The 27,318-nt window shown below is 43.8% G+C and overlaps 1 protein-coding gene across 1 annotated transcript in view; it reads left to right on the top strand.

Annotated features, from left to right (window-relative positions):
• The first annotated feature begins 268 nt into the window (after nucleotides 1-268).
• LOC117367206 (SH3 domain-binding protein 2-like) overlaps nucleotides 269-27,318 on the top strand; it is a 102,092-nt gene continuing 75,042 nt past the window's right edge. The window contains exon 1 of the mRNA XM_033959606.1: nucleotides 269-427. Within this exon, the coding sequence (XP_033815497.1) occupies nucleotides 348-427 (80 nt within the window). The 5' untranslated portion in view covers nucleotides 269-347. The remainder of the gene's footprint in view (nucleotides 428-27,318) is intronic.

Here is a 27,318-nt window from a genome sequence, read left to right as displayed (position 1 = left end):
AGGTGGAAATTCCCTTTATGAGAGGAAAAATAAAATGGACAGTCCACAGATTTCTGCTTTCAAGATTAGATTTGCTACCTCCCTTGGAAATCAGGAAATGTGAGAGAGGTAGTGATGCCTGATGGCCTTAGGAAACAGGAAGCCACAAAATAAAAATAAATAAATAAAGTAAAACCCAGAGGAAATAAGTCACTGCCCTGATGTCTCGGCTGGCCAGAATGTTAACGGTGAATAGAGCAGTCAGTTTCTGCATGCCCTTCAAAGCAGTCACCACTGCAAGACGTACTATGGATAGCATAGCTGGAGACACAGTGGCATGTTTCCTTTCCCAGGACCTGAAATAGTTAATGGCTTCATCAGTGAAAAGGACGTGCTCCTTTGGAGCTATCTCCTACCAGAAGAAAACAGTATGCTGGACAGATGTCAGGTCAGTGTGTGTGTATGCTATTGAATTGTTCTGATTGAAATGTTTGTGCTGAGTGAGAAAATAACATCTGTTTTGTTGTATTACCTAAGCAGTCAGGTCAGGCTCAGAGGGTGTCCCAAAGTTTACTTAGGCCAGCATTTGAAAACTCCTGTGGGAACTATGGCAGTAAAGAGTTTTTGCGTAAAATCTAGAAAAAAAGGTTGAATTTCTTTTTAAGAAATTGGGAGAGATGGCAATTCTGTAGAATAAAACTGGACTGTTGTCCTGTAAGAATGCCTGTGTTTATGTTTTTTTGTTTGATATTGTCTGGTTTTGTATCCTTTGTAAAGGAAGTTTATACATTGTACTGTGTTTGGAGCATATGTCCCATCAGGTGTGCAATTAATTTTTTTAAAAAAACCTTTTGGTTTCCTGTATAATTTTACAATATATATACTGTATATTTTTTTAATTTTGGCAAACCAGAGAAGAAGAGTTCCTTTGTTAGGTTTTGGGCTTCCAGGTCAGTTAGGGCTGGCTTCCACTAAGGTAGTATCAGCTGGAGCTTTCATTTGTACCTTTGAGGTTCCCCCCCCCCCCCATTTTAAACCCTTCCCATCCAGCCCACCTATATACATTGGCATTAGTTGTGAATGAGCTGTTGTAGTTGTCAGATGGTCTTTAGCCGGTGTTGCTGTGGTGAAGTGTGCTGTAGACAAGTTGACAATTTGGCTTGATAGGATAGAAGGAGAAGCAGGACATTAACCAGACAGATGGACGATAGTGGCCTTTACACTGACCATCCTATGATCACACCTCCCTGCAGAATCTGGCTTCTGTACTCTGTTAATCTGATGGCTGGGACTCTGTGCTTATCTCGTACGTTCTTGAATAAGAATATCATATTTGCTTTCCCTTCCCCCACCACCATCACCATCTATGGATTGGTATTCCTTTTATCAACCACACTTTCAGTGAAACATTGCTCTCTTATCACCCCTTTTTCGTAGTGATCACATTACATGTCCATTTTGCCACATATGTTAAAGACAAAGCACTGGGGCAAGAAGCAAAAATAATTTTAGAAAGGCACAGGGCCAATGTAACAATATTAGACATCTTGGGTAAGCCTTCAGTTGTATGGCCACCCACCTAAGATTTTGATAATTAAATTTAATTGTGATCAACCTAGCCCCAACCCCTCCTAGAACAATCCTCAGTGAAGGCATTTTCCAAAGGCCAAGAACATAAGAACAGCCATAATGGGTCAACTCAATGGTCCATCTAACTCAGCATACTGTTTTCTAACAGCAGCCAATCTAGGTCACAGTATCTGGCAGGAACCCAAATGGTAGCAAATTCCATGCTATCAATTCCAGGGCAAGCAGTGGCTTCCCCCATGTCTGTCTCAATAGCAGGCTATGGACTTTTCCTCCAGGAACTTGTCCAAACCATTTTTTTTTTTTACCCCATTTATGCTAACTGCTCTTACCACATCTTCTGGCAACTAGTTCTAGAGTTTAACTATTTCTTGAGTAAAAAAATATTTCCTCCTATTTATTTTAAAGGTACCTAGGTAAATAGGTTATTAAGCTATTTGAAAATCACTCACCTCTGTAGGTAAAAGTATACACTCATAATTCTCTGACTTTCAGCATCTATTTTTCTTTGACTAAAGCTGTTATTTACCATCCCCTATTCTCAAAAGCTGCCCCTTGATGTGATCAATTAGAGCAAGGGTATCAAAGTCCCTCCTCAAGGGCCGCAATCCAGTCGGGTTTTCAGGATTTCCCCAATGAATATGCATGAGATCTATTTGCATGCACTGCTTTCCTTGTATGCTAATAGATCTCATGCATATTCATTGGGGAAATCCTGAAAACCCGACTGGATTGCGGCCCTCGAGGAGGGACTTTGACACCCCTGACTTAGGGCAGATTCTCAAAACTAAAATCTGCCTGTAACTTGCTCACTAAACCTATTCCAGCTGGTTTAGCATGCATGTATTTTAGCAGCGGATTATCAAAATGGCTTACCGAAGCCTTTTCTGAGTTTTCTAGCAGTCTCCGATACTGCCATGCAAATATAGTACAATGAGGTCATTAATGTTAAAATGATCACTCCGAGTGATTCTCTATAATCGCCGAGTGATTCTCTAACTTCGTTGTGTCACATTTGCAGCCAAAATTTGCCGACAGGTCTGAGCTGTCATTGCCTTGCTTTCTTATCAGTGCCTTAGTGCTGATTGGCTCAGGCACTGACAGGAAAGTAAGGTTTGACAGCTTAGACTCCCCACTCCATGCAAATTAAAATTTAAAAAAACAAACCCCAAATTGAAGATTGGCAGAAGCGATACCCACTCTCTCCTGCCACGTCACACAGTCACCTGACACTGCTAAACCACACACACACACAGCGGGAGAGATGCCACTCCCTCCCGTCGCCAAGCAATGCCCCCCACGACACCCCCCCTCCCAGCAGCAGGAGAGATGCCCACTCCTTCCCACCACCAAGCAACGCCCCCACAACACTACCCTGGCAGCAGGAGAGATGCTCACTCTCTCCTGCTGCCAAGCAACGCCCCCATGACAACTCCCCGGCAGCAGGAAAGATGCCCACTCCCTCCTACCACCATGCAACCCTCCTGATATCCCCCTGTGCCTCCCATGACCCCCTTACCTTGTTAACGATGGCTGGCCGGAGGGATGCCTACTCCTTCCAGTCAGCAGGTCCACCTCTTCAAAATGGTGGGCCTTCCCCTCCCTGGTGTATCCTGGGATGCACTGGAGAGGGGCCTACAGCTCTGATTGGCCCAGGTTGTTTAAGATCCTACTTATGGGGTGCTGAAAAAAAATGAAAGCTGTTTGGGTAGAATTTTTTTTAGACTTGAATAAATGAGACCTATTTCCTCTTCAGAAAGGCCCTCCTTTGAACTTGCGTATTTTTTAACATCATTCATGACCGGGAGCTTGTGTGACTGTGTTATGACCAGCCTGCTGCTTGTTGATAGTATCAGATTTTAGGTGCTAATGTTACTGTTTTAGGCTGTGGCAGAGGAAAGGAAAATTCTCTTCCCCTCTACATTTCATTAGGAAACCAAGATGTATGGGACCCATTTCCCTTTTGGAACTTACCACACCTATATCCTTCTGACATGGCCAGCACATTTGAGAGCGTGACACATAGTGAGCTTCACTTCTGGTTATGCTGAGAAGCCTCAGGGGCTTGTCAGCAAGTCAGGTGATTTCCCATACTTGCCTTTTCTTTCGTGAAGGTGGGGAAGCCTACGCATTACAGTGCCTCTCGGCAGATATTTTTCCTCACTACTGCCTCCCACCAGCTGCAGTGTGTGTCAGGGTTTGGACTGAAACTTCACCCTATGCCAATAGTAGCTTCTTGTTACATTAGGGTGTTCCCTAACCACGTCCCTTCTGCCTCTTTCCCTTCCTGGCAAGAGGCCAGTGACAAACTTGTGGCCCTCTAGCCCTTTGAGAAGAAGTCTTTGTTACTTTTGAATACTGATCTCTCACACTTGCATTTCTCATTATAATTGGGATTGGCTGTTCCTGTACGTTTAACATTGTTTAAAGAGGCACATTGTGTGTGGTTTGGTGAATGGTGAGAGATTATTTTCTTTAATGTTTGCAACATTTGCCAGCAGTTTTATGTGCTTAGATCAGCGAGGAAACCTAGGTTCAGACCCTGTTTCTTCAAATGTAGCCTTGGACAAGTTAATCCCCCTCATTATCTCAGGTAGAACTTAAGTTTTGTAACTCTACATAGGCAGGGAAATAACTATTGTGTCTGTTTATAACTTGCCTTGAACTCAGATTTGGAAAAGAGAAGTAATTAAAACTAAAATCCCAAAATCTACAGATTCTTCCATATATTCAGAGTTCAAGTTGTGATTTACAGCTGCAGGAAGCAGTGGCGTACCAAGGGGGGGAGCAGTCCGCCCCGAGTGCACAACTGGCCACCCACTGGGGAATAGGCTGCCGCCGGGGAATAGGCTACCACTCCGCCATCGGGAACAAGCCGGCACCGAGTTCCCCCTGCTTTTCTTCCCCACGGGGCCGACCAACTCTCGCTACCCGACGTCAATTCTGACGTCGGAGATGACGTTCTCCAATCGCTGCCTGGCTGGCCCGGAACGTCCTCTCTGATGTTAGAATTGATGTCGGGCGGCGAGAGTTGGTCGGCCCCACGAGGAAGAAAAGCAGGGAGGGAGCACTCGGCGCCGGCCTGTTCCCGATGGCTGCAGTGGCAGCCTTTCCCTGGCGGCGGTGGCAGCAGCATGTTTTCCAATGGCAGTAGCATGAGGGAGGGCAGGGAGAAAGAAAGAAAGAAAGGGGGCAGGGTGAAACAAAAGAAAGAAAGAAAAAAAAATGGGGCACGGAGAGAGAGAGAGAAAGACAGACATAGAGAAAGAAAGGGGGCATAGAGAGAGAAAGAAAGAAGGGGGCAAGGTGAAAGAAAGAAATGGGGCAAGGAGAGAGAGGGAAAGAATGGGACAGGGTGAAAGAAAGAAAGACAGAAATGGGACACAGAGAGAGAGAAAGACAGACATACAGAAAGAAAGAGGGCATAGAGAGAGAAAGAAAGAAGGGGGCAGGTTGAAACAAAGAAAACGGGGGAGGGAATGAAGTCTGGAGGAAGGGAAGAAATATTGGATGCACAGTCAGAAGAATAAAGTGCAACCAGAGACTGATGAAATTACCAAACAAAGTAGGAAAAATGATTTTATTTTTAACTTAGTGATCAAAATGTGTCCATTTTGAGAATTTATATATGCTGTCTATATTTTGCACTATGGCCCCCTATGGTTTTTAGCGCAGTGAGCCTATGAGCGTCGAGAGCAGTGTGGGGTATTTAGCGCAGCTCCCTGCGCTAAAAACCACTATCGCAGTTTAGTAAAAAGGGAGGGGGTATATTTGTCTATTTTTATATAGTTGTTACTGAGGTGACATTGCATAAAATCATCTGCCTTGACCTCTTTGAAAACCCGCGGAATATAAATGATAATTAACATTTTCTCTGCATACAGTGTGCTTTGTGTTTTAAAAATTTTATTGTTGGTAGATCATTTTGACTTGGCCACAAAGGTAAGGGGGAGGGAGGGAAGGGAGCTGCTGAAAGACATCTAGTAATCCTTGCAGGCTTGACTGTGCAGGGAATTATTTTTGTAAAATCATGTTTTGTTATGTGACTGCATTATTTAGACTTTAATTTCTATGAATGAATAGAATGAAAATTATATAAAATTACTTGCTTGTTTTTATGTGCGTGTGCTGAAGGAAAGTGGAGAGAGAGTGGGCTGAGGACGCTGAAGGGAAATAGGGAAGAGAGGGGAGAAGACGCTGATTTATAAATTGACAATTGTACAGAATATTGTTTCTTTTTATACTTTAATATAATAAGTTCAATATAAAACAATTCAAGGCTTGTATGGATAGAATCAGGTGATTTGCAGGGATGGGAACCGAGCTTATGGGGATTAGTCCAATAAAATGGTATTTTCTTATTTCTCATTATTTGCTTTATTTTTATTTGTTAATTTGTAAAGTGGTGATTGTTATATATCAGTTTTTTCAAATTTGCATCTACTGTCTTTATATTTTGCACAGTATTAGAAGACATGTGTTACTGTTTTTGTGGTGTTGCATTGTATGCAGAGTATGGTTTTTTGGCGGTTCAGTTTAACTTTTGTCTACATATTTCTATTTTTAGTTTGTGATTATTCCATATTGGGTGAGGGTGTATCTCTGTTCTGTGTGTATGAAAAGAACATAGTTTTCAGTTGGCACTGACTGCAGGATCAATTGACTGTGCGGGATCTGGCTTGTTGGTGTTCACTGCAGTGTTTAAGATGCTGCCTTTTCCTAGGTACACTCTTGTTGTGCGATATGTGGATTGTTACTAAAAATCATATTTTTCATATAGATGGGGGGTGTCAAAAAAAATGATGGGCCCCGGGTGTCACATATGCTAGGTACGCCACTGGCAGGAAGGAGGGGCATAGACCTGGGCAGGCCTAGACGGGCCTGGCTTGCCCACTTTGGGCTCAGGCTTGTCCACCCAGTAGCTACAGTCTGCCAACAGTGGCTCTTACATGCTGCTAGCAGCTGACCCAGAAGCCTTCCCACTGATACGTTTGTGTTTCGCGTCAAAAGGAAGGCTTTTGGATCAGCCACCGGCAGCATGTAGAACCCGCTGATGGAGGCCAGAAGAGAGAGACTAAACAGGCTATGGGGGTTGGAAGGGAGGAAATAAGAGAAGCTGCATGGACTGGGGGTGGATGGGAAGCTTTCCTTCTGCCATGATCCACCCAGGTGGAAACAGGAAGTTGCGGCAGAGGGAAAGCTTTGGGACCACTGCTGGCAGCTTGTAAGAATGGCTGCTGCACCTTATATGAAGGTAATTGTGATGGGTTGGGAGGAGCTTGGGGAGAGTGAAAATATCAGTGCAGGGAGAATGGATGTGAGTAGATTGTACATTACTATAGTATCACGTTCCTAATTTTGGATCCCTTCTGCCCCCTCCTATCCCATCACTCTTCCCTCCCCTTTGTCTACCTTCTCTCTGATTCTCCCTGTCTTCCTCTCCCTCTTTCCTGCAACTTCTTATGAGAGCCACTCTCACTCAGCTGAGATCTTCCCCTCTTTTCCCATTCTCCAAATCTGTTCTAGTTTCAAGTTTCAAGTTTATTTGATTATTTGATTAAACACCTATCCAAAATACTAAGCGTTGTACAATAATAATTAAAACATTAACAAAAGTACACAGAGACGAACAATCTTAACATACTTCGGGGGTTTGTTTGGGTTTTTTTGTTGTTTTTTTTGTTAATAATCTACAAGGACACAATAGGAAAAAGGGGGGGGAGAACTACAATATTTATTAAGAAAAGATACGGCAAAGGAAAGAACAATGGGATGGGAAAAATCAAGAGTAACTGGACTTGAAACGAATAGTCAATTGTAGGCATCTTTAAAAAAGAAACATTTTAAACTATTTTTAAATTTCTGTAAATTGTGTTCAGATCGTATATATATATAAAGGAAGAGAATTCCAAATCGTGGGGGCGGTTACTGAAAAGATTGTATTACGTCGAGTACCTATTATTCTTAAGGATGGGATATTAAGAGTATGCTGTGAGGTGGATCTTAGAGCTCTCGGAGGGTCATATGGAATAAGAAGTCTGTCAATAAATGCTGGGACATGTGTTTGTATTGTTTTGAAGGTTAGAAGTGCTATTTTAAATGTTATTCTATATATGACGGGTAACCAGTGGGCCTTTTGTAGAAGAGGAGTGACCTGATCATATTTATTTGAACCTGATATAAGTTTGATAGCTGTATTTTGAATCAATTGTAAACGTTTTATATCCTTTAGATTTATCCCTTTTAGTAGAGAAATACAGTAATCCAATTTGGATATCACAAGGGAGTGAATTAATGTAGTAAGGGATTTGGCATCGAGAAGGGGGGCCAAAGATCTAATCATCCTTAATTTATAAAAACAGTTTTTAACTAGAGCACTAATTTGTGAGCGGAATGTGAGCTTATGGTCGATTAGCACACCTAAAATTTTTATAGTAGTGGTTGGTTTAAGTGGAATGTTATCAATTGAAATAGGAGCAGATAAATGTAACCCTTCTTTCCCCCTTTTCTAGCATCAGTTGTTAAGATCCTTTTTCCCCTAAAAGACCCACATGAAGTAACTGGTCACACAAGAAATGCAAGAAATGACTTAATATACACATTATGAAAACTTGCCTATAATTGCCACAGATTTTGCAAACTCTACTGCAGAACTTTGAAAAATCTGCCAAGGGATAATAACATGGGTTTTGCACAGCTCAACTGAGTTTACTCCTTCAAGCAAATCGCTCAAAGATTTAATCATTATTCCTAAGAAAACCAAACTTTTGGGACTTATGTTCAAATCTTTTTTATTGTGAATGCTAATCAATAAACATCAAAGAACAGAATAAAATCCAACGAATCAGCATCCAACAATACAACATTTGAGGATAAACAAGAAAACAAAAGCAGCAATTCCCCCCCCCCAGTTCCCAAACCCCACCTAACCAACAAAACCCCCAAACACTAACCCCTCTCCCCTCCCCAGAGAAACACACTGAAGATGACCAAGAGGTCACTAAGATCCCAAAGGCCCGTACTCTTGTGGCCCCTGGGATCTATTAGAAGAGGACTCCTCCCCAAAAGAAAGAAAGAAAAAAAAAAAAAAAAAACCCTGCAGCGACCGATACCGGTAGCTAGCATGGGGCTTAGCTACAAAGCTAAGCAAGACGGTTCAAAAGGAGACTACGTCCTCTAGGAGATAGGGAAGCCAAATAGACTCCCCAAATTAGCAAAAAGCTACGTCTGCAGCGAGGGCGGCCAATTGCCTCTCGAGCCTCCCAAGTGGCCAAATTATGCACCAAAGATCTACAGGTCCAAAAGGAGGGTGGCTCAGAAGCAGTCCAGCTTTACAAAATGCATTTGCAAGCAAGAAGACACACCTTACGACACCAGAGGGGTCCCCCCTTAGGAAGACCCCAAAAGGCCTCCAGCAGGTCTAAAACCAGTTGTGCGACAGTCCAACAGTCCCAAAAGGAATGAGCAAAGGTATTGGGGGTCCCGGCCACATTTCAAACAAAGAGGTGAGTCAATACCCCCAACTTTCTCTTGGGACTTATTAAAACTTGGCTTGTTTACGTAGTAAGTATAGCTGGTAGAGAATAAGTACTAAATACCAATGGATTTTGAACAGATATATTTCTTTGTCATTTGGGACTTAGTTCATCCAAATCTGAGACTTAAAACATTTGCAGCAGCAAATTAATCTTTGATTTGAATGAATAGAAATAACATCTTGAATGTTTAATGTACAGCACTATGCAGTGGCGTACCTAGGGTATGTGGCACCCGGGGCCCATCATTTTTTGACACCCCCCCCCCCCCCTCATGGAAAAATTTTTTTTTTTTTTTTTTTGCAATAACCATGAAATGGAATAAATGGTCAGAATAGAAACAGGCAGTGAAAATTTTCTTTTATTGAACCTCATTTATGTAACCATTATTCCAAACATAACATAACATAAATTATGTCTGAATTGTCATGACATCAGAAGTACATATGGAGTAGTTGCAGGTGATGCTTGGGACAGTTCTGATTATGTTAGTTTGGTTTTATGTGTTTTTTGAATAGAAGGGTTTTTATTTCTTTTTTTAAGGTTTTGTAGTTTGTGGTCGAGGTCAATAGGTTGTAGAGTTGGGGGTCAAGTGTTGCAGCTCGAATGGCTAGGAGGTTGTCGAACAGTTTTTTTTCTTTTGACGTTTTTGGTTGGAGGGTGTGTGAATGGTGTGTGAGTTCTCCTATGTCTGTTTGAAGTGGATTGAATTATTTAGCTGAAGAAATTAGTTACCCCCCCATTCCACACACATTAATTCTCTTCCATTTTTGTTCCCATTATAAAAAAACACTGATAAGTTCCCAGGAAAAAAATACATTAAAATAAGAAGTGAAAACAAAGGCCCCTACAGATGAGAACATAACATAAGAATAGCCTAACTGGGTCACACCAATGGTCCATCATGCCCAGTAGCCCATTCTCATGGTAGCCAATAGTGCTGCCCGATTCAGAGAAAAATATTTCATTCGATTCGATTCACCCTGTTGAATCGATTTTTCGATTAGATTCACTGTTAATGACACCGCTTTTTAAGTTTAAACAAAGTATAACAATAAATTTCACAACAACAATAAATTTCACAAAGTACTTAAAAAAAAAAAAATCACATTTTTCCATTAAAGCAGTTCTGGAGACATTTGCTTGAACAGTCTTTTTTCCCAGTCCATAAGCAAGCAATATGAAAAAGATTTCCTTAATTATCTACTCAAACATTTTTGCTATTTACTTTCATTGTACCTAGACTATTATTCAGTAGAAAAAATTTAGTTTGTTCAATCAAGCAGTACATTCACTCATAGAAGTCCAATGTCCACACAGGATTTGATTGAACAAACCATATTTTTTCTACTGAATAATAGTTTAGGTATACTGAATAGCAAAAATGTTAAAGCCACACAGAAAAGCAGTAAAAGTCAATAGGTTCTCCAAGTGGGAACAACCTGATGTCTCAGCACTTGAGGAAAAGACCACGTAATAATGTTTATAAGATAAATCATATAAATGATTATACTGAAGCAGGGTGTCCTCAGCGTGAGAGGTAAGCGAGAGGAGAGAATTCTCCAGTGCTTTACACAATAAGGCTCCTCTGCCTGCAGTGCACACCATCATAGGACACCTCAGGTGTGCTCAAATTAATCAATGTGATAAATTAAACAGTGATAAACAATTGGTCAATCACAAGAGTGCAAGATCAAACAGGTTGTTCCCACTCAGAGAACCTATTGACTTTACTGCTTTTCTGTGTGAGTAGATAATTAAGCAAATTTCTGATAGCCTACAGAACTGATTCTCACCTTCCATCCCCAGCCCCCAAGACTTACCAGACCCCCCCTGCCGATGCATTTACTTACTGCCTGAACTGGATATTAAATCGTGGGGAAGAGAGGAGAAATGCGGGGAAAGAGCCAGCCAAAACTAGTATTTGTTGCTGCTGAGTGCACCAATCCAGGGCAAGCAGACGCTTCCCCCATGTCTTAATAACAGACAATGGACTTTTCCTCCAGGAATTTGTCCAAACCTTTCTTAAAACCAGCTACGCTATCTACTTTTAACATAACTTCTGGCCACTTCATTTTTAAGCTTAGATCTTTCCTTCCAAACAGAGACCTTGCTAGATGTCAAATACAGCACAAGGTAACTTCACATGGACTTAACTGTGCAGGAAATGAATCTCCTCATACACCCACCATATAGTGCAAAAATGTGCAAAGGTCTGTTTTTTTCTTTCGATCACTACATAGCCTAATGCCACACAAGCAGCGCTGTTACAAACATATTCTGAAGGTCAATGCTAAGGTTGACAAAGTTTCCTTCCTTGGACCAGAAGGAGATACTGACAAACCACTGGAAGAGATTCTAAAACAACTACCCAGAAATAACACCCAAAGACCCACTCAGTGTGTGAACCAGTTGAGTGGAGTGGACTAACTGGGGGTGGAAATGGGCCCAGAGTTTGCTCAGCAGAATTTCCCAGACTACCTCTTCCTCTCAACACACTGACATGCTACCACCACCACCAACACTAGGAACACCTCACCGAGTATGCCAGCAATGCTTATAAACTTTATAAAACACATTATTATATTTTCTTATAAAGCATATATTTTAACTGAACTCAGCCTTGCCATTCACAAAAATAGAAAAGTTCCCATTTCAAGCTGTCTCATGTACACTTTTTAAATCTAACATATTGTAATCACAAAACAGAAAATAAAATTATTTTTTCTACCTTTTGTTCTCTGATCAATATTCAAATCTTGTTGGTCCCAGGCTCTTGTTGTCTTGCTTGCCAGGGTCTCCTTTCTCCGTGCTAACCATCCGTCTGCCATCTCTGTTCTCCCCTTCCGTTTCCCTTCCCTCTCCCGGAGATCTGGCATCTTTCCTTTTTTTTGTCTCCATCCACAGATTCACCTTTTCTCAACTCCTCACCACCCCAGGATCCACCATCTCTCCCTTTCTGTTCCCAACTATCCTCCTATCCAGTATCTCTATCCCCCCTCCACACCATCCCCTGTTTCCAAGTTCTCTCCCTTTCTGTTCCTTCCCTCCCTAAATCCCATTATGCACCATCTCTCTCCCACTCCTCTGTTTTTAGACCCATTATTTCTAACCCCCAAAGTCTGGCATATGCACGTATCTTTGAACCCCCCCTTCCCTCTCTCCCTCTGTGTACTTTTACACCAGGACCCCCCTCCCCCGAAGGTCTGTCCCCCCTCAGAAGGGCTACACCCCACCCCTGAAGACCTGCACCCCCCGAAGGACTTTACCCCCCACCCGAAGGTCTGTCCCCCCCTGAAGGCCTGCACCCATCCCGAAGGCCTGCACCCACCCCGAATGCCTGCACCCACCCCGAAGGCCTGCACCCACCCCGAAGGCCTGCACCCCCGAAGGCCTGTCCCCCCCCCTTGAAGGCCTGACCCCCCCTTGAAGGCCTGCCTGCTTGTCCCCCCTTGAAGGCCTATCCCCCCTTAAAGGTCTGCCTGTCCCACCCCCTTGTAGGCCTGTCCCCCCTTAAAGGTCTGCCTGTCCCACCCCCTTGTAGGCCTGTCCCCCCCTTGAAGGCCTGCCTGCTTGTCCCCCCTTGAAGGCCTGTCCCCCCCTTGAAGGTTGGCACCCCCCCAAAGGCCTGCACCCCCTTGAAGGCCTGTCCCACCCCCTTGTAGGCCTGTCCCCCCTTGAAGGCTTGCCTGCTTGTCCCCCCTTGAAGGCCTGTCCCCCCCCTTGAAGGCCTGCACCCCCCCTTGAAGGTTGGCACCCCCCCAAAGGCCTGCACCCCCTTGAAGGCCTGTCCCCCCCCCTTGTAGGCCTGTCCCCCCCCTTGAAGGCCTGCCTGCCTGTCCCCCCCTTGAAGGCCTGCACCCCCTTGAAGGTCTGCACCCCCCCCCGAAGACCTGCACCCCCCCTTGAAGGCCTGCCTGCCTGCCTGTCACCCCCCCTCCCCCTTGAAAGTCTGCCTGCCCGCCCGCCCGCCCCACCCTGAAGGCCTGATGCCCCGACCCACCCCGAAGGACCATTCGCCCCCCTGGCCTCCCCGCACTACCTATGAAGCAGCCGCAGCAGGATCGCGACGTCAGCTATCTTTGCGCTGCTTAGGAGCTGCTTCCTGCGCCGGGCTACCTTAAGCTACTGCCTCCCCCACGCCCGAAGGACCGCTCGCCCCACTGACCTTCCAGCACACCTATGAAGCAGCCCGCAGCAGGATCGCGACGTCAGCAATCCCTCAGCTGCTTGGGCGCTGCTTCCTGCGCCGCGGTCCCGCCCCCTCCTCTGATGTCAGAGGAGGGACGGGACCGCGGCGCAGGAAGCAGCGCCCAAGCAGCTGAGGGATTGCTGACGTCGCGATCCTGCTGCGGGCTGCTTCATAGGTGTGCTGGAAGGTCAGTGGGGCGAGCGGTCCTTCGGGCGTGGGGGTAGACTGAGCGGCAAGGCCGGGAACACCCCCTCAGGGCTGGTACCCGGGGTGGCCCGCCCCCCCCGCCCCCCCCTAGGTACGCCACTGGCACTATGTATGTCTAGCAGCACAATAGAAATGATAAGTAGTAAGGGAGGGAGAGGCCCATCCAAAATTGGCTGTCTGGCTACGCCACTGGCAGGAAGCCTTTAGACTTTAAATATAAATAGTAATAGTTCCTGGTTTCTCATATGGTTTGAATGTCATTCTGTGTAGTGAACCAAACCTCTGTGAGACCATTAGAATAGCATGAAATTTCTAACTCCCCTTCCCCAGCCATGCAGCACTGAGTTTTCATACAGGGGTCTATGTGATTCCCCTCAACAGCACAATTTAACATTACCAAAACTTACAGTTTATAGTATTATGCAAGTATATTGCTTCCATGTACTGGTAAGTCCATAACAAGCTATTTAGGGGCATGGTAATCAGCAAGGGCAAAATGTTAAAAGATGTGTCATTTTGAATTTATGCTCTTTTACCACATGTTCCCAGGGGCATAACTACCATTCAGCAAGCCCAGGGTCCCACTCCTGAAGTTGCACCATCCGTTCTGCCTCTACGCCTGAGTCTGACATTGCACCAGCTAGCTCACCCTCCCTCCCAGGTCAGGCATTTCTCCTGCTCTTTCCCATTGGTCCTCCACATGCAGCAGGAACTTGTCCAGCTTAGTCTTGAAATCCTGGAGGGTGTTTTCCCCTACTACAGACTCCGGAAGAGCATTCCAGCTTTCCACCACTCTCTGGGTGAAGAAGAACTTCCTTACGTTTGTACGGAATCTATCCCCTTTCAACTTTAGAGAGTGCCTACTAGTTTTGGTAGTTTAGAGTACAAAACTAGTCCATGCATTTATTATGTCTTGCCTAGACTTCTGTAATAGACTTTATTGTATCAGCTAAGATGTCTCCAGTTGGATCAAAATGCAACATCTTGGTTGCTATTGTATTTAAAATCTTCTGATCACATCACACCTGTTCTGGCAAAACTCCTCTGGTTACCTGTGAAATTTCGAATGAAAATTAAGCCACTGTGTTTGATCTTCCAATTTTTGTTTTGTGATGGCCCAATATATTTGAGATGTGCTATTCACATATGCAAATTGATACATGTATTGCTTTGTTCACTACAACTTTGCTTCAACTTCCTAGTAAGCTAAAATTGCAATCCACTTATCAAAGTGTTTCCTCAGTTATAGGTCTCAAATTGTGGAACCATTGGATTTGTGCCTGGAGAAAGTGTATTCTACTTTTAATAATAATAATAATTTATTTCTTATATACCGCCAAAGCCATAGTAGTTCGAAGCGGTTTACAGTGAAGAAGGGCTGGACAATCAGCGAAGGTTACAATGGTACAGTCAGAGAAACTATGTGCCAGAGAAAAAGGTACAATCAGGGAATATGGTACAATCAGCGAAAATGGTACAATCAGCGAAAGATGGAGTAATCAGAGAAAAGGCACAATCAGAGCAAAAAAGTACAGTAAAGAGGTCAGGACAATCTGCATAAAGGAAGAAGTTGAAGATTTGTGTTTTGTTATTTTTTTTATTAAGGTCTTTGGGTGATTATTATATGTAGAAATTCTTTGATATTTTAGGTTTGTACCGTACTTCAATCTTTTGTTTGTAAAGCATGTTATCAAATATGGTTACAATATTTTATGTAACCATATTATATGTATTATATACAATATTATATGTAGAAGATCTTTAATAGTTTAGTTTTGTACCGTACTTCAATCTTTTGTTTGTGAAGCATGTTATCAAATATGGTTACAATAAAATTATACAGGCAGGAGCTTACAGTATATGCTAATCTGTCTAGGATGGTAAAGAATCAGAGACAGAGAGACTAGAACTGACTTGAATAATAAGGGATAGCATCTGTGGCTGAAAGCTAGACTAAATAAAATGCATCATTGTAGAAAATTCTGCTATTTGATCTGATGTTGACTATACAGCAATGGAGGTGATATGCAGAGCCAGGGAGCAAAGGGAAGGCAGCTCCTACCACAGTGGCAGCCCCTTGAGCAGCACAGTATGGCTGGGAAACATTGGGTCACCAAAGCTGTTGCTCAGGTTACAGCTTTGACTCTGTGCAGATAGAAAATGTTACCCAAGCAGAGGGAGTGGTTCCATGTGCAAGCTGTCTTTTCAGCTTGAATCCCTCATGAAGGAAGCAAAGGGACCGAGAGAGGAGTTGGCAAGACTGAGATGCATCTGTGAGAATGAGAGCGGCACATCAAGGAAATGCTTCATGAGGCATCAAAGATTTCCAGCAGTGGGAAAGAAGAGGCTGTGCTGAGGTAGGACTGCTGGACACAGATTACGGGACACAGCAGGATCAATATTTATTTATTTTAAAAATTTCTTCTCTGCTTAATTACTAAGCGGATAACAATATAACACACATATTTGAATACATACAAACACAACAGAACACTGTCATAAAACTCTTTCCTACCAGTCCTAAATGTCTCTGCTAAAAATAGCATACAGCAGATAAAAGTTTGCACTTTCAAAGCTCTAAAAAGCTACTGAAATAGCTGATGTTTGTGTCTTCCTATGCAGGAGTCTCAAAGTCCCTCCTTGAGGGCCGCAATCCAGTCGGGTTTTCAGGATTTCCCCAATGTATATGCATGAGATCTATGTGCATGCACCGCTTTCAATGCATATTCATTGGGGAAATCCTGAAACCCCGACTGGATTGCGGCCCTCAAGGAGGGACTTTGAGATCCCTGCTATAGTGTGTCTCCCCATGTGCTTCAATTGGTAATCTCATTGCAGATTAAGATCTCAACGATCTAAGACAGGGGTCCCCAAAGTCCCTCCTTGAGGGCCAAATCCAGTCGGGTTTTCAGGATTTCCCCAATGAATATGCATTGAAAGCAGTGCATGTACATAGATCTCATGCATATTCATTGGGGAAATCCTGAAAACCCGACTGGATTCAGCCCTCAAGGAGGGACTTTGGGGACCCCCTCATCTAAGAGATATGTAATGTTTCAACGTTTGAGTTAGATTCCAGGGAGCCATCCCTGAATTGAAGAACCAGTATGCAGCCCTGGAAGTGAAGTAGATGAGAGCATCCCAGGGAGAGGAAGGGGCTCAATCTCAAAATCCCCAAAGTTGCTGGATCCATGACTACTAGGAGGCATTAGGTAGTGTTAGTTGGGTGATTCCCTTCTGAGGGGTAAAGAGGGGTCAATCTGCAGACCAGACATGATGTCCCTAGAGGTGTGCTGTCTATGTGGTATCAAAATCCAAGATGTTATGGAGAGTTTGCCAAGACTTATCAAGCCTAATGACTATTATATGATGCTGGTCATTCATGTTGGCATTAACGATTCTGCTAGGTACTCCTCTGAACATACCAAAAGCAACTTTGTGGCTCTGAAAGAGAAGGTGAAGCAGTCAGGTGCACAGGTGATATTCTCATCGATCCTCCCTATCCCTATCAAGGGTAAAGGCCAAGGCAGAGAAGCTCGCATCCTGAAGATGAATGCATGTATGGTATCATCAAGAGCATTTAGGCTTCCTGAATCATGGGATGATCTTCCAAGGGCTGCTGAGCAGGGATGGTGTGCATCTATCAAAGAAGGGAAGAAGTGTCTTCAGCAGCAGACTGGCTAACCTACTGAAGAGCCATTAGTTAAGTGAATCACTAAATACTTCTACACAAATGGGGAAAAGGAGCAGTGTCTAGAAAGCAGTATATACTAATGCTCAAAGTATGGGAAACAAGAGGCTGAGTTGGATTTAGTGGCAATCATGGAGACGTGGTTCACAGAGAGCCATGACTGGGATATGGTTATACTGGGCTATAATCTGTTCAGGAAAGACTGAGTAGGAAGAAAAGGAGGGGGAGTGACGTTATATGTTAAAGATCATTTTAAAGCTACACAATTGCAGGATCTACAGGGTAAGGAAGAGGCACTGTAGGTCAAGATGGAAAGAGGGAATGAAAAATGTGTTTACATTAGTATGATATATGGGCCTCCTTCACAGACAGAAGAAGTAGACAGGGATTTAATAGTAAACATTCAAAATATAGTTGTAAAAGGGGAAGTATTACTAATAGATCATTTTAACATGCCAGATGTTGATTGGGGTATCCCTATTGTATGGTCTTCTAGAAGTAGGGAAATCCTGGATTCTCTACAAGGAGAACTGTTCCAGCAGTTGGGGAAAATGTTTCTGATGTTATAGTGAGTGATCATCTGACATCCAGTGATCATTGCATGGTGTGCTTTAATATTAATAAATAACTCTTCACAAAGACAATGCAGGAGGTATATAAAATCTTCACCAACAGGCCTGAAATATAACTCCAGAGGTGGAAAAAGCCTCAGATGACAAACCTTCCCACCATCCACAAAGTGGTGTTGAGGTGTTCAGGCTAAACCTCATTGGCATAAAAAAAACACCCCTGAATTGCAAAAACAGGCTCTGTGCGGTGCAAAATGAGAAATTAAACATGTCCAAAGAGCTTGTATAGGTTTGTGCGACTCACAAATGGAAGATTAGATTAGATTAGATGAAAAAATCAAGTTATCTCAGAAGGACAATTGATACACCAACGATGGTCACATGCTAATGGGACAATTAGTGTGGGGCTATTAATGGGGAAAATAGAAAAATCGACGTTTCAATCATGTCTCTCCTCTCTCTTCGTTCCTCAAGTGAGTACAGCTGCAATTTATTCAGCCTTTCTTCATATGTGAGATCCTTGAGCCCCAAGGCCATGGCCACTAGGATGGTCTTGGAGCTCAAGGATCTCACGTATGAAGAAAAGCTGAATAAATTGCAGCTGTACTCACTTGAGGAACGAAGAGAGAGGGGAGACATGATTGAAACGTTTAAGTACATCACGGGCCGTATCGAGTCGGAAGATGATATCTTCTGTCTCATGGGACCCTCGACCACCAGAGGGCATCCGCTGAAAATCAGGGGAGGTAAGTTTCATAGCGACTCCAGAAAGTACTTCTTCACCGAAAGAGTGGTGGATCATTGGAACAAACTCCCACTGCAGGTGATTGAGGCCAGCAGCGTGTCAGATTTTAAGAGAAAATGGGATATTCACATGGGATCTCTAAGGGAGTAAAGTCAGGGGGGGCGGGTATTTGGAATGGGCAGACTTGGTGGGCTATAGCCCTTTTCTGCCGTCATTTTCTATGTTTCTATTTTACCCTGGCAAAAAAAACTGCCTTAACACATGGGAATGAGTAAGGCCACTTTTTACCACAGTTTGCTATAAGAGCCCCTTGCTGTGTTAAGAGCAGGCACTTTACACAAGTATGCTAAAAGTTGCGATTGCCTGCAGCTATATTTTGATAACATAATAATGACTAGAGGAAGGGGGAGAGGGGGTTTATTTATGAATGTTTGGCATGTTCACTGCTTTGATCTGCATGTGGCATAGTTGTAAAGAGTAGCAAATAAGCTACTTGTCAGGCATTTGTGTCTAGCTTTCAGAAGCAAGAGGCTTTGTTCATAACATCATTACTCAGGCACAGATTTATAATCTCTTTTTCAAAAGATAAAAGCTTAAATAACCGCAGAATTGTTGTGTTTTTGAATTATGAAATATTTCCAGCTAAATCAGCTAAATTCTTACATGGTTTGCCTTGTCCCATTAGGAAATTTATATCCAGGTGATGAAACCTATTTTTTTTTAGCGCAAACTGGAAAATGTAATATAACTACTTAAGAACAAAAAACTATGAAATGGGATGAGCTATTCTCTATTTATTTTACAAATTTTTTTTGGAGGGGGGAGGATCTCTTTGGTAACTGTAGTGGTCATGTTGAAAACTGGATTCTCTGTAGTTTGAGAGACTTTTCATTATGGCAACGTAAGAATTATTCACAGAGGTGACTGAACACAAACTTTTGGATTAGAGAATGACATGGGGACAGATTTGTCCCTGTCCCCGCGAGTTTTGTTGTTGTCCCTGTCCTTGTCCCATTCCTGTAAGCTCTGACATAAACTGCACAAGCCTCGAACACTTATGATTTTTTTAAGTGTTTGAGGCTTGTGCAGATGAGGACAGAGCTTGCAGGAATGGGGCAGGGACAGGAAAATGAGTTCCCATGGGGAGAGGGAAAATTTGTCCCCGTGTTATTCTCTAGTATGGAAGTACAGTTTAATGCATTTCCTTGACACTGCTAAGTGTTCTGTTGCAGCTGCATGAAAGAAAAGAACTCTGTGTTTGAATGAGTAGTTCAGGAAAACAGGATACCCTTACAGTGGAAAAAATGAGTTTGGACAGAATGAACTGAGGGAACAAGCATTATATTATGCTCTTTGCTGTTTTATTCTGGAGTACATACAGGGGAAGATCAAATGCCAGACAGAAGACTACCGCAATCAAAGGCCTTACCAAACTGGATCAGAAAGGACAAAAATGCTTTAAATGCAATGGTTTGTTCTGTCATTTTTAATAAAGCTCCCTTTTATGTATTGATTTTTAAACAGTTTTACACAAGCATGCTTGTGTAAACTTTAAAAAATCAGCGCCCTTTGATCTGCTCTTGCTCGTATGTCTTCTGATCTTTCTGGGGCCAATGTTTGCATGCAGTTTTCCAGTTATCAGGTTCTGCTAACCAGATAAATGCCAGCAAGAGGGATATTCAGTGACACTAACGCAGACATGGGCAACTCAGGTCCTCGAGGGCCAGAATCCAATCGGTTTTACAGGATTTCCCCAATGAATATGCATTGAAAGCAGTGCATGCAAATAGATCTCATGAATATTCATTGGGGAAATCCTGAAAACCCAATTGGATTCCGGCCCTCGAGGACTGGAGTTGCCCATGTCTGCACTAATGGGATAGTGCCATTGAATATGCCCTTTGACTGCCTTAGTACTATCTGTATAGTGCCATCACGGTCCATAGGTGAAGCTTAGGCATAAGAACATAAGAAATGCCTTCACCGGATCAGACCATAGGTCCATCTAGTCCAGCGACCTGCACACGTGGAGGCTACGTAGGTGTTCCTTGATGAAGACCTTGTTTACTTGTATCCCTCAATGTGATTTGCAAGAAGGTGTGCATCCAACTTGCCCTTGAATCCTAGGTTATCCAGTTAGTGACCCTATTCAGACTGCTATCTGAATAACAAACTGGATAAAAATAGGACAGCAAGAAGGCTGTCTTAGTAACATAGTAACATAGTAGATGATGGCAGATAAAGACCCGAATGGTCCATCCAGTCTGCCCAACCTGATTCAATTTAATTTTTTTATTTTTTCTTCTTAGCTATTTCTGGGCAAGAATCCAAAGCTCTACCCGGTGCTGTGCTTGGGTTCCAACTGCCGAAATCTCCGTCAAAACCTACTCCAGCCCATCTACACCCTCCCAGCCATTGAAGCCCTCTCCAGCCCATCCCCCACCAAACGGCCATATACAGACACAGTACTGGCCTTAGTTCAATTTTTAATATTATTTTCTGATTCTAGATCCTCTTTGTTCATCCCACGCTTCTTTGAACTCAGTCACTGTTTTCCTCTCCACCACCTCTCTCGGGAGCACATTCCAGGCATCCACCACCCTCTCCGTAAAGTAGAACTTCCTAACATTGCTCTTGACTTTAACTGGCAAGTTGTCCAGTTAGGTTTCTGAATATGGCTGCCAATCAGATAGCGTTTCTGAGTTGGCGCTGAAGCCGGATATTTAGCACTGGCCATTTTCTGGTACAGGTGCTGAATATCTAGTCTCATGTTAACCTTGGCAGCAATCAGCATTTAATATTGGGCTGCTTGTTTTTATGAGGCTCCTTTATAGGATGGATATGGTGCTATGAACATGGGTACCAACATTTCAAAATGACTGAAGTAGCCAAACACAACATAAATTGTCCCTCCTTTAACACAGTGAAGGAATCTGCTGAATACTGAGGATGCTCGGCACCCACTGAGGTAGCTCTTGTGGTTTGGCATATTTCCCACAATCCTAGTCTGTTTTTGTCAAGCCCAACCTGACCATTAATAGTGTTTAATTGATTCTTTGCTTGTCATGTGTTAAGTGCTAAAAATGGTAAATGTGGAAATTAAAATGCTATTGGATTCTGGATGGGGGATTATCTGTGACTGTACTTAGCAATGAGCCAGAATATTGTGAATGGGTATACAAGCTTTCCTGGACTCTGTTAGTAAGTACTGTAGTGTGATTCAGTTCATCCTGAGCTGTTGTAGTATTACCAAGACATCTGTGTACATTTCAAAACTCTACTTCTTTTGAAAGTGCTTGAGAGAAGATATTCAAGAATTCACCCCACCTCAGCCAGACCTCTCTAGCATTCACTACTGGCTTTTACAAAGCCTCCCAGTCTTTGCTCCTGAAAATAGGGTAATCCAACATGTTTGTTTCTCCCTCTGAATCAGTGAGCCTCAAATATGGACCTCAAGGGTTCCCCAAAATATCCTGGTGTACTAGTAGCAAAAATATATATTCATGAGCTGTCTACACACATTTAGTCTATGAACTAGGCTAATTTGGATACTCTCAGGGCTGCAGCCCCTGAAAATCTCTTATTTATTTATTTAATTTTTTATACCATTCTCCCAGGGGAGCTCAGAACGGTTTACATGAATTTATCCAGGTATTCAATTATTTTTCCCTGTCTGTCCCAGTGGGTTCACAATCTTTCTAATATACCTGGGGCATTGAGGGACCAAGTGACCTGCCCAGGATCACAAGGAAAAGCGCGTGTCAGAACCCACAACCCCAGTGTGCCGAGGCTGCAGTTCCCACCCCTGCGCCACACTCCATAGTATGGTAGGAGAAAGCATGGCAAACATTATCTGCCAAGGATGGCAAACATTTCAAAATGACTGAAGTAGCCAAACACAAACATGACATACATAGTACAGTGAGAAATGGTATGATGAACATAGTATTACAAAATATGGATAACACGACTTGGCAAAATTGGTAAGGCAAGCATGCTTGATGAAACAGTACAGAAGACATGGAACAACAAATATTGTGTGGCGAAATGGCATGAGAGATTGAAGCATGGTAGACAGTGTGGCAAACATAATATGGTAAATATGGTGTATTATAGTAGGGCAAAGATGGCGAATAGTAGTGCTGCTCTTGCTGGCCGGCCGCTGCCGCATCTGCTTTAGAGAGCAAGGAGGGAGGGTCAGTCGGGAAGTGCTGCTGTCCGGCTTCCCCACCCCTGGCGTCTAGTTCCCCCCCTGGCGTCTGGTTTCCCACCCTGGCGTCCGGCTTCCCCCCTGGCCTCCCCGCACCATTTACCTTCTAGTTGCAGCCTGCACAGAAGATCGCGGTTAAAGCGTCTTTGCAAACTGCTTTTAGCTGTTTCCTCTGCTTTGGTCCCACCCCTCCTCTGATGTCAGAGGCAGGATCGCGGCATAGGAAACAACTAAAAGCAGTTTGCAAAGACGCTATAACCGAGATCTTCTGTACAGGCTGCAACTAGAAGGTAAACGGTGCAAAGAGGCCAGGGGGAACACAGAGGCCTTCATGGGGGGGGTGAGGGGGTAGGGGTGGGACAAGCCTTGGGGGGGGTGCAGGCCTTCAAGGGGGGGCAGACCTTCAAGGGAGGGACAGGCCAGGGATGGTGGCATAGGCCTTCAGGGGGACAGGCCTTTAAGGGAGGGGGGACAAGCCTTCAAGGAGGGGGATAAGCCTTCAAATGGGGGACAGGCCTTCAAAGCGGGGACAGGCCAGGGATGGTGGCATAGGCCTTTAAGGGGGGGACAGGCCTTCAAGGAGAGGGGACAGGCCTTCAGGGATGAGGGAGAAAGGCCTTCAGGGGGAGGTGCAGGCCTTTAGAGGGGACAGACCTTCAGGGGAAGGGGCCCTGGTGTACAAGTACATGGAGGGAGGGAGGGAAGGGGGGTTCAAAGAGACGTGCATATGCCGGACTTTGGGGGGAAGAAATAAGGGGTCTAAAAATAGAGGATAGGGAGAGAGATGATGGACAATGGGATTTAGGGAGGGAAGGAACAGAAAGGGAGAGAAGTTGGACACAAGGGATGGTGTGGAGGTAGGGATAGAGATACTGGATAAGAGGGTAGTTGGGAAAAGAAAGGGAGAGATGGTGGACCCTGGGGTGGTGGGGAAGGAGGGCGAGATGCTGGATGAAAGGGTAGTTAAGAAAAGATGGATCTGTGGATGGAGATGAAAAAAAAAGAAAGATGCCAGACCGCCGGGGGAGGGAAGGGAAACGGAAGGGGAGGACAGAGATGGCAGATGGATGGTTAGCACGGAGAAAGAAGGAGACCCTGGCAAGCAAGTTATCAGAAGACAACCAGAGCCTTGGACCAACAAGATTTGAATAATGACCAGACAACAAAAGCTAGAAAAACTAATTTTATTTTCCATTTTGTGATTACAATATGTCAGATTTGAAACGTGTATCCTGCTAGAGCTGGTGTTAGACCGCAAATGTGAGCTAGGATTTAACAGAGAGAAGAAAAGCCTTTTTTGTTTGTTTATTTTGTTTACACCACAGCGCCAGTGTGGTTAAGAGAAAGCAAAGGGGGTGAAGAGACTATAAAATAAACCCACCAGGATGTGTGAAAAAAACACCCAATTGGGCAAGAAAATCGAATCGAATCGAAAAACCAATTCAATAGGCTGAATCGAATCGAATCAATTTTTTTTTTCCTGAATCGGGCAGCACTAGCGAATAGTATGACAAGATTGTGGAAGAACATTGTATGAGAAAACATTGCATGGTCAGACATAGGACAAAGCAGGTGGAGGGGCATAATAAAAAAAAATGTCTAAGTCCCTTTTTGGCCTAAGGCCTTAAATGTTGAAAGTAGAAGCAGGGAAAATGTCCATTATCAAAAAAAACGTCCAAAACGAGGGTTTTTTTTTAAAAATAATGGCCTGCCTCTACGTTCAGCTGTTTAAACACCCAGACCACCACTGTCTAAACTTATACCATATAATCAACCTAAAAAAAGCCTAAGCCCCAAACGTCCAAAACAAGGGCTTTTAGGTGAAGGAGGAGACAGTCCTTCGCCTAAAAGCTGGATTCTGTAACCGGTGTCTGTCAAAAACAACACTGGTTACAGAATCCAACCCCCCACCCCAAAGATCCGGGCAGGAGGGAGCCCAAGCCCTCCTGCCCCATGGCACCCCGACTCCCCGATTAGGTTAGGGGCAGGAGGGAGCCCAAGCCATCCTGCCCCGCGGCACCCCCGACTCCCCGATTACGTTCGGGGCAGGAGGGAGCCCAAGCCCTCCTGCCCCGCGGCACCCCGACTCCCCGATTATGTTCGGGGCAGGAGGGAGCCCAAGCCCTCCTGGCCCGGTGACCTCCAATCCCCCTCCCCCCACATGATCCAGCCAGGCGGGAGCCCAAGCCCTCCTGGCCCAGGGACATTCTCTAACCCCCACCCCCACTAAAATACGGGCAAGAGGGATCCCAGGCCCTCCTGCCCTCGACACCCCCCCACGACTAAGCTCCCGACGACCACATGATCCCCCCTGCCAACCCCACGACCCCCCCACCCCCAATCCCACCCCCCTGTGCCTTGCAATCATTGGACGGATGGACGGGTGCCAAGCCCGCCCATCCGGCAGGCCAGCCAATCCAGGAATAGGGCCGGATTGGCCCAGGCGGCTCAAACCCTGCCCACAGGTGGGATCTGAGGCACCTGGGCCAACCAGAATAGGCCCAGGAGCCTTAGGCTCCTCCTGTGGGCGGGGCCTTAGGCACATGGACCCAGCCCGGCCTTCATAAACTAGAATTTTAGATCCCCAGACAGTGTTACCATCAACAACTTGAAAGCTTGAAAGTATGGTGAACTGAACTGAGGGAGTTTTTTCTGTTAGACTCTCAAGAGGTTGCTCCTACAATTTGGAATCCAGACTTGTGAGAGAAAGAAACTCTATGTTGCTTGTTGCAGACAAGAGTGGGAGGGGAGAAAGACCGTTAACTGCTTGAGAGAGATAAGAAGGTAAATGGCTTTCTGCAGCATATGCAGGGAATAACATCAGTGGAACTAAATTGGGGGTGGGACAGAGAATGTAAGAACATAAGAGCATAAGAATAGCCTTATTGGGTCAGACCAATGGTCCATCAAGCCCTGTAGCCCTTTCTCATGGTGACCAATCCAAGTCACTAGCACCTGGCCAAAGCCCAAGGAGTAGCAATATTCCATACTACCGATCCAGGGCAAGCAGTAGCTTCCCCAATGTCTTTCTCAATAACAAACTATGGACTTTTCCTCCAGGAACTTGTCCAAACCTTTCTTAACACCAGCTACGCTGTCCGCTCTTACCACATCCTCTGGCAACGTGTTCCAGAGCTTAACTATTTTCTGAGTGAAAAAAAATTTTGTTCTGTTGGTTTTAAAAGTTTTTCCCTGTAACTTCATCAAGTGTTCCCTAGTCTTTGTAATTTTTGATGGAGTGAAAATTCGATCCACTTGTACCCATTTTACTTCACTCAGGATTTTGTAGACTTCAATCATATCTCCCCTCAGCTGTCTCTTTTCCGATCTGAACATCCCTAACTATTTTAGTCTTTCCTCATACGAGAGGAGTTCCATTCCCTTTACCATCTTGGTTGCTCTTCTTTGAACCTTTTCTAGTGCCACTATATCTTTCTTGAGATAAGGAGACCAAAATTAAACGCAATACTCCAGATGAGGTCGCACCATGGAGTGATACAGGGGCATTATAACATTCTTAGTCTTGTTAACCATCCCTTTTTTAATAATTCCTAGCATCCTGTTTGCTTTGTTGGACGCCACTGCCGCCACACATTGGGCGGAAGATTTCATCGTATTGTCTACGATGATACCCAGATCCTTTTCTTGGGCCCTAATCCCCAAGATGGACCCTAGCACCCAATCTTCCAATTTCCTAAGGTCCGCTTGCAATTTTTCACAATCCGCATGCATTTTAACAACTTTGAACAGTTTAGTGTCATCTGCAAATTTAATCACCTCACTCGTCATTCCAATTTCCAGATCATTTATACATAAGTTAAATAGCACCAGTCCCAGTACAGACCCCTGCGTCACTCCACTGTTTACCCTCCTCCATTGAGAAAAATGAACATTTAACCCTACCCTCTGTTTTCTATCCTATAACCAATTCCTAATCCACAACTGAACTTTGCCACCTATCCCATGATATTTATAAATTCTTAATTCCCTATAAAACTTCAAGAGTATTACGATCAACTGATCAACATTTATTAGTTGTCCCATCGTTAAAAGTTATAGGCACACGACGACAGACTATTTTCTCAGTTACAGCCCCTCTAGCCTGGAACGCTTTACCGATCTATTTGAGAGAAGAAAGAATTTTAGATAAATTTAAGAGTAATCTTAAAGGATTTCTTTTTAAAAATGCTTTTAGTGATTAATTGATTTTATATTTTATATTTTAACTTCTTCAATCATGTTAAAATCCCCTACCTTTCCCCATTGTTTTTATCCTTAAATGTTTCTATTATATTGAAATGTATTTCTACTCCTCATCTTACCTATTGTTTTCAAGTTTGTCTAGTTATGTTATGTATACTTCGGATATTTTAATGTGTTTTAAATTGTTATAAATATATATAATTTTGTAATTACTGATGTACATCGCTTAGAACCTGGAATAGGCGATTAATTAAATTTTATAATAAACTTGAAACTTGACACTTTAATTTTCTCAGGAGCCTCTTGTAAAGAGAGAGACCATATAAGGGGAAAAGAAAATAAGAGACAGGGTCATTCCGGGAGAAGAAGAATTAGAGTAGTGGAAGATATAAATAGGGGG

This window comes from Geotrypetes seraphini, chromosome 1, assembly GCF_902459505.1.
Source record: "Geotrypetes seraphini chromosome 1, aGeoSer1.1, whole genome shotgun sequence".
In the NCBI taxonomy this organism is placed as follows: Eukaryota; Metazoa; Chordata; class Amphibia; order Gymnophiona; family Dermophiidae; genus Geotrypetes; species Geotrypetes seraphini.
The sequence above is the reverse complement of the archived record's forward strand: the minus strand, read 5'-3'. Positions and strand labels throughout refer to the sequence as shown.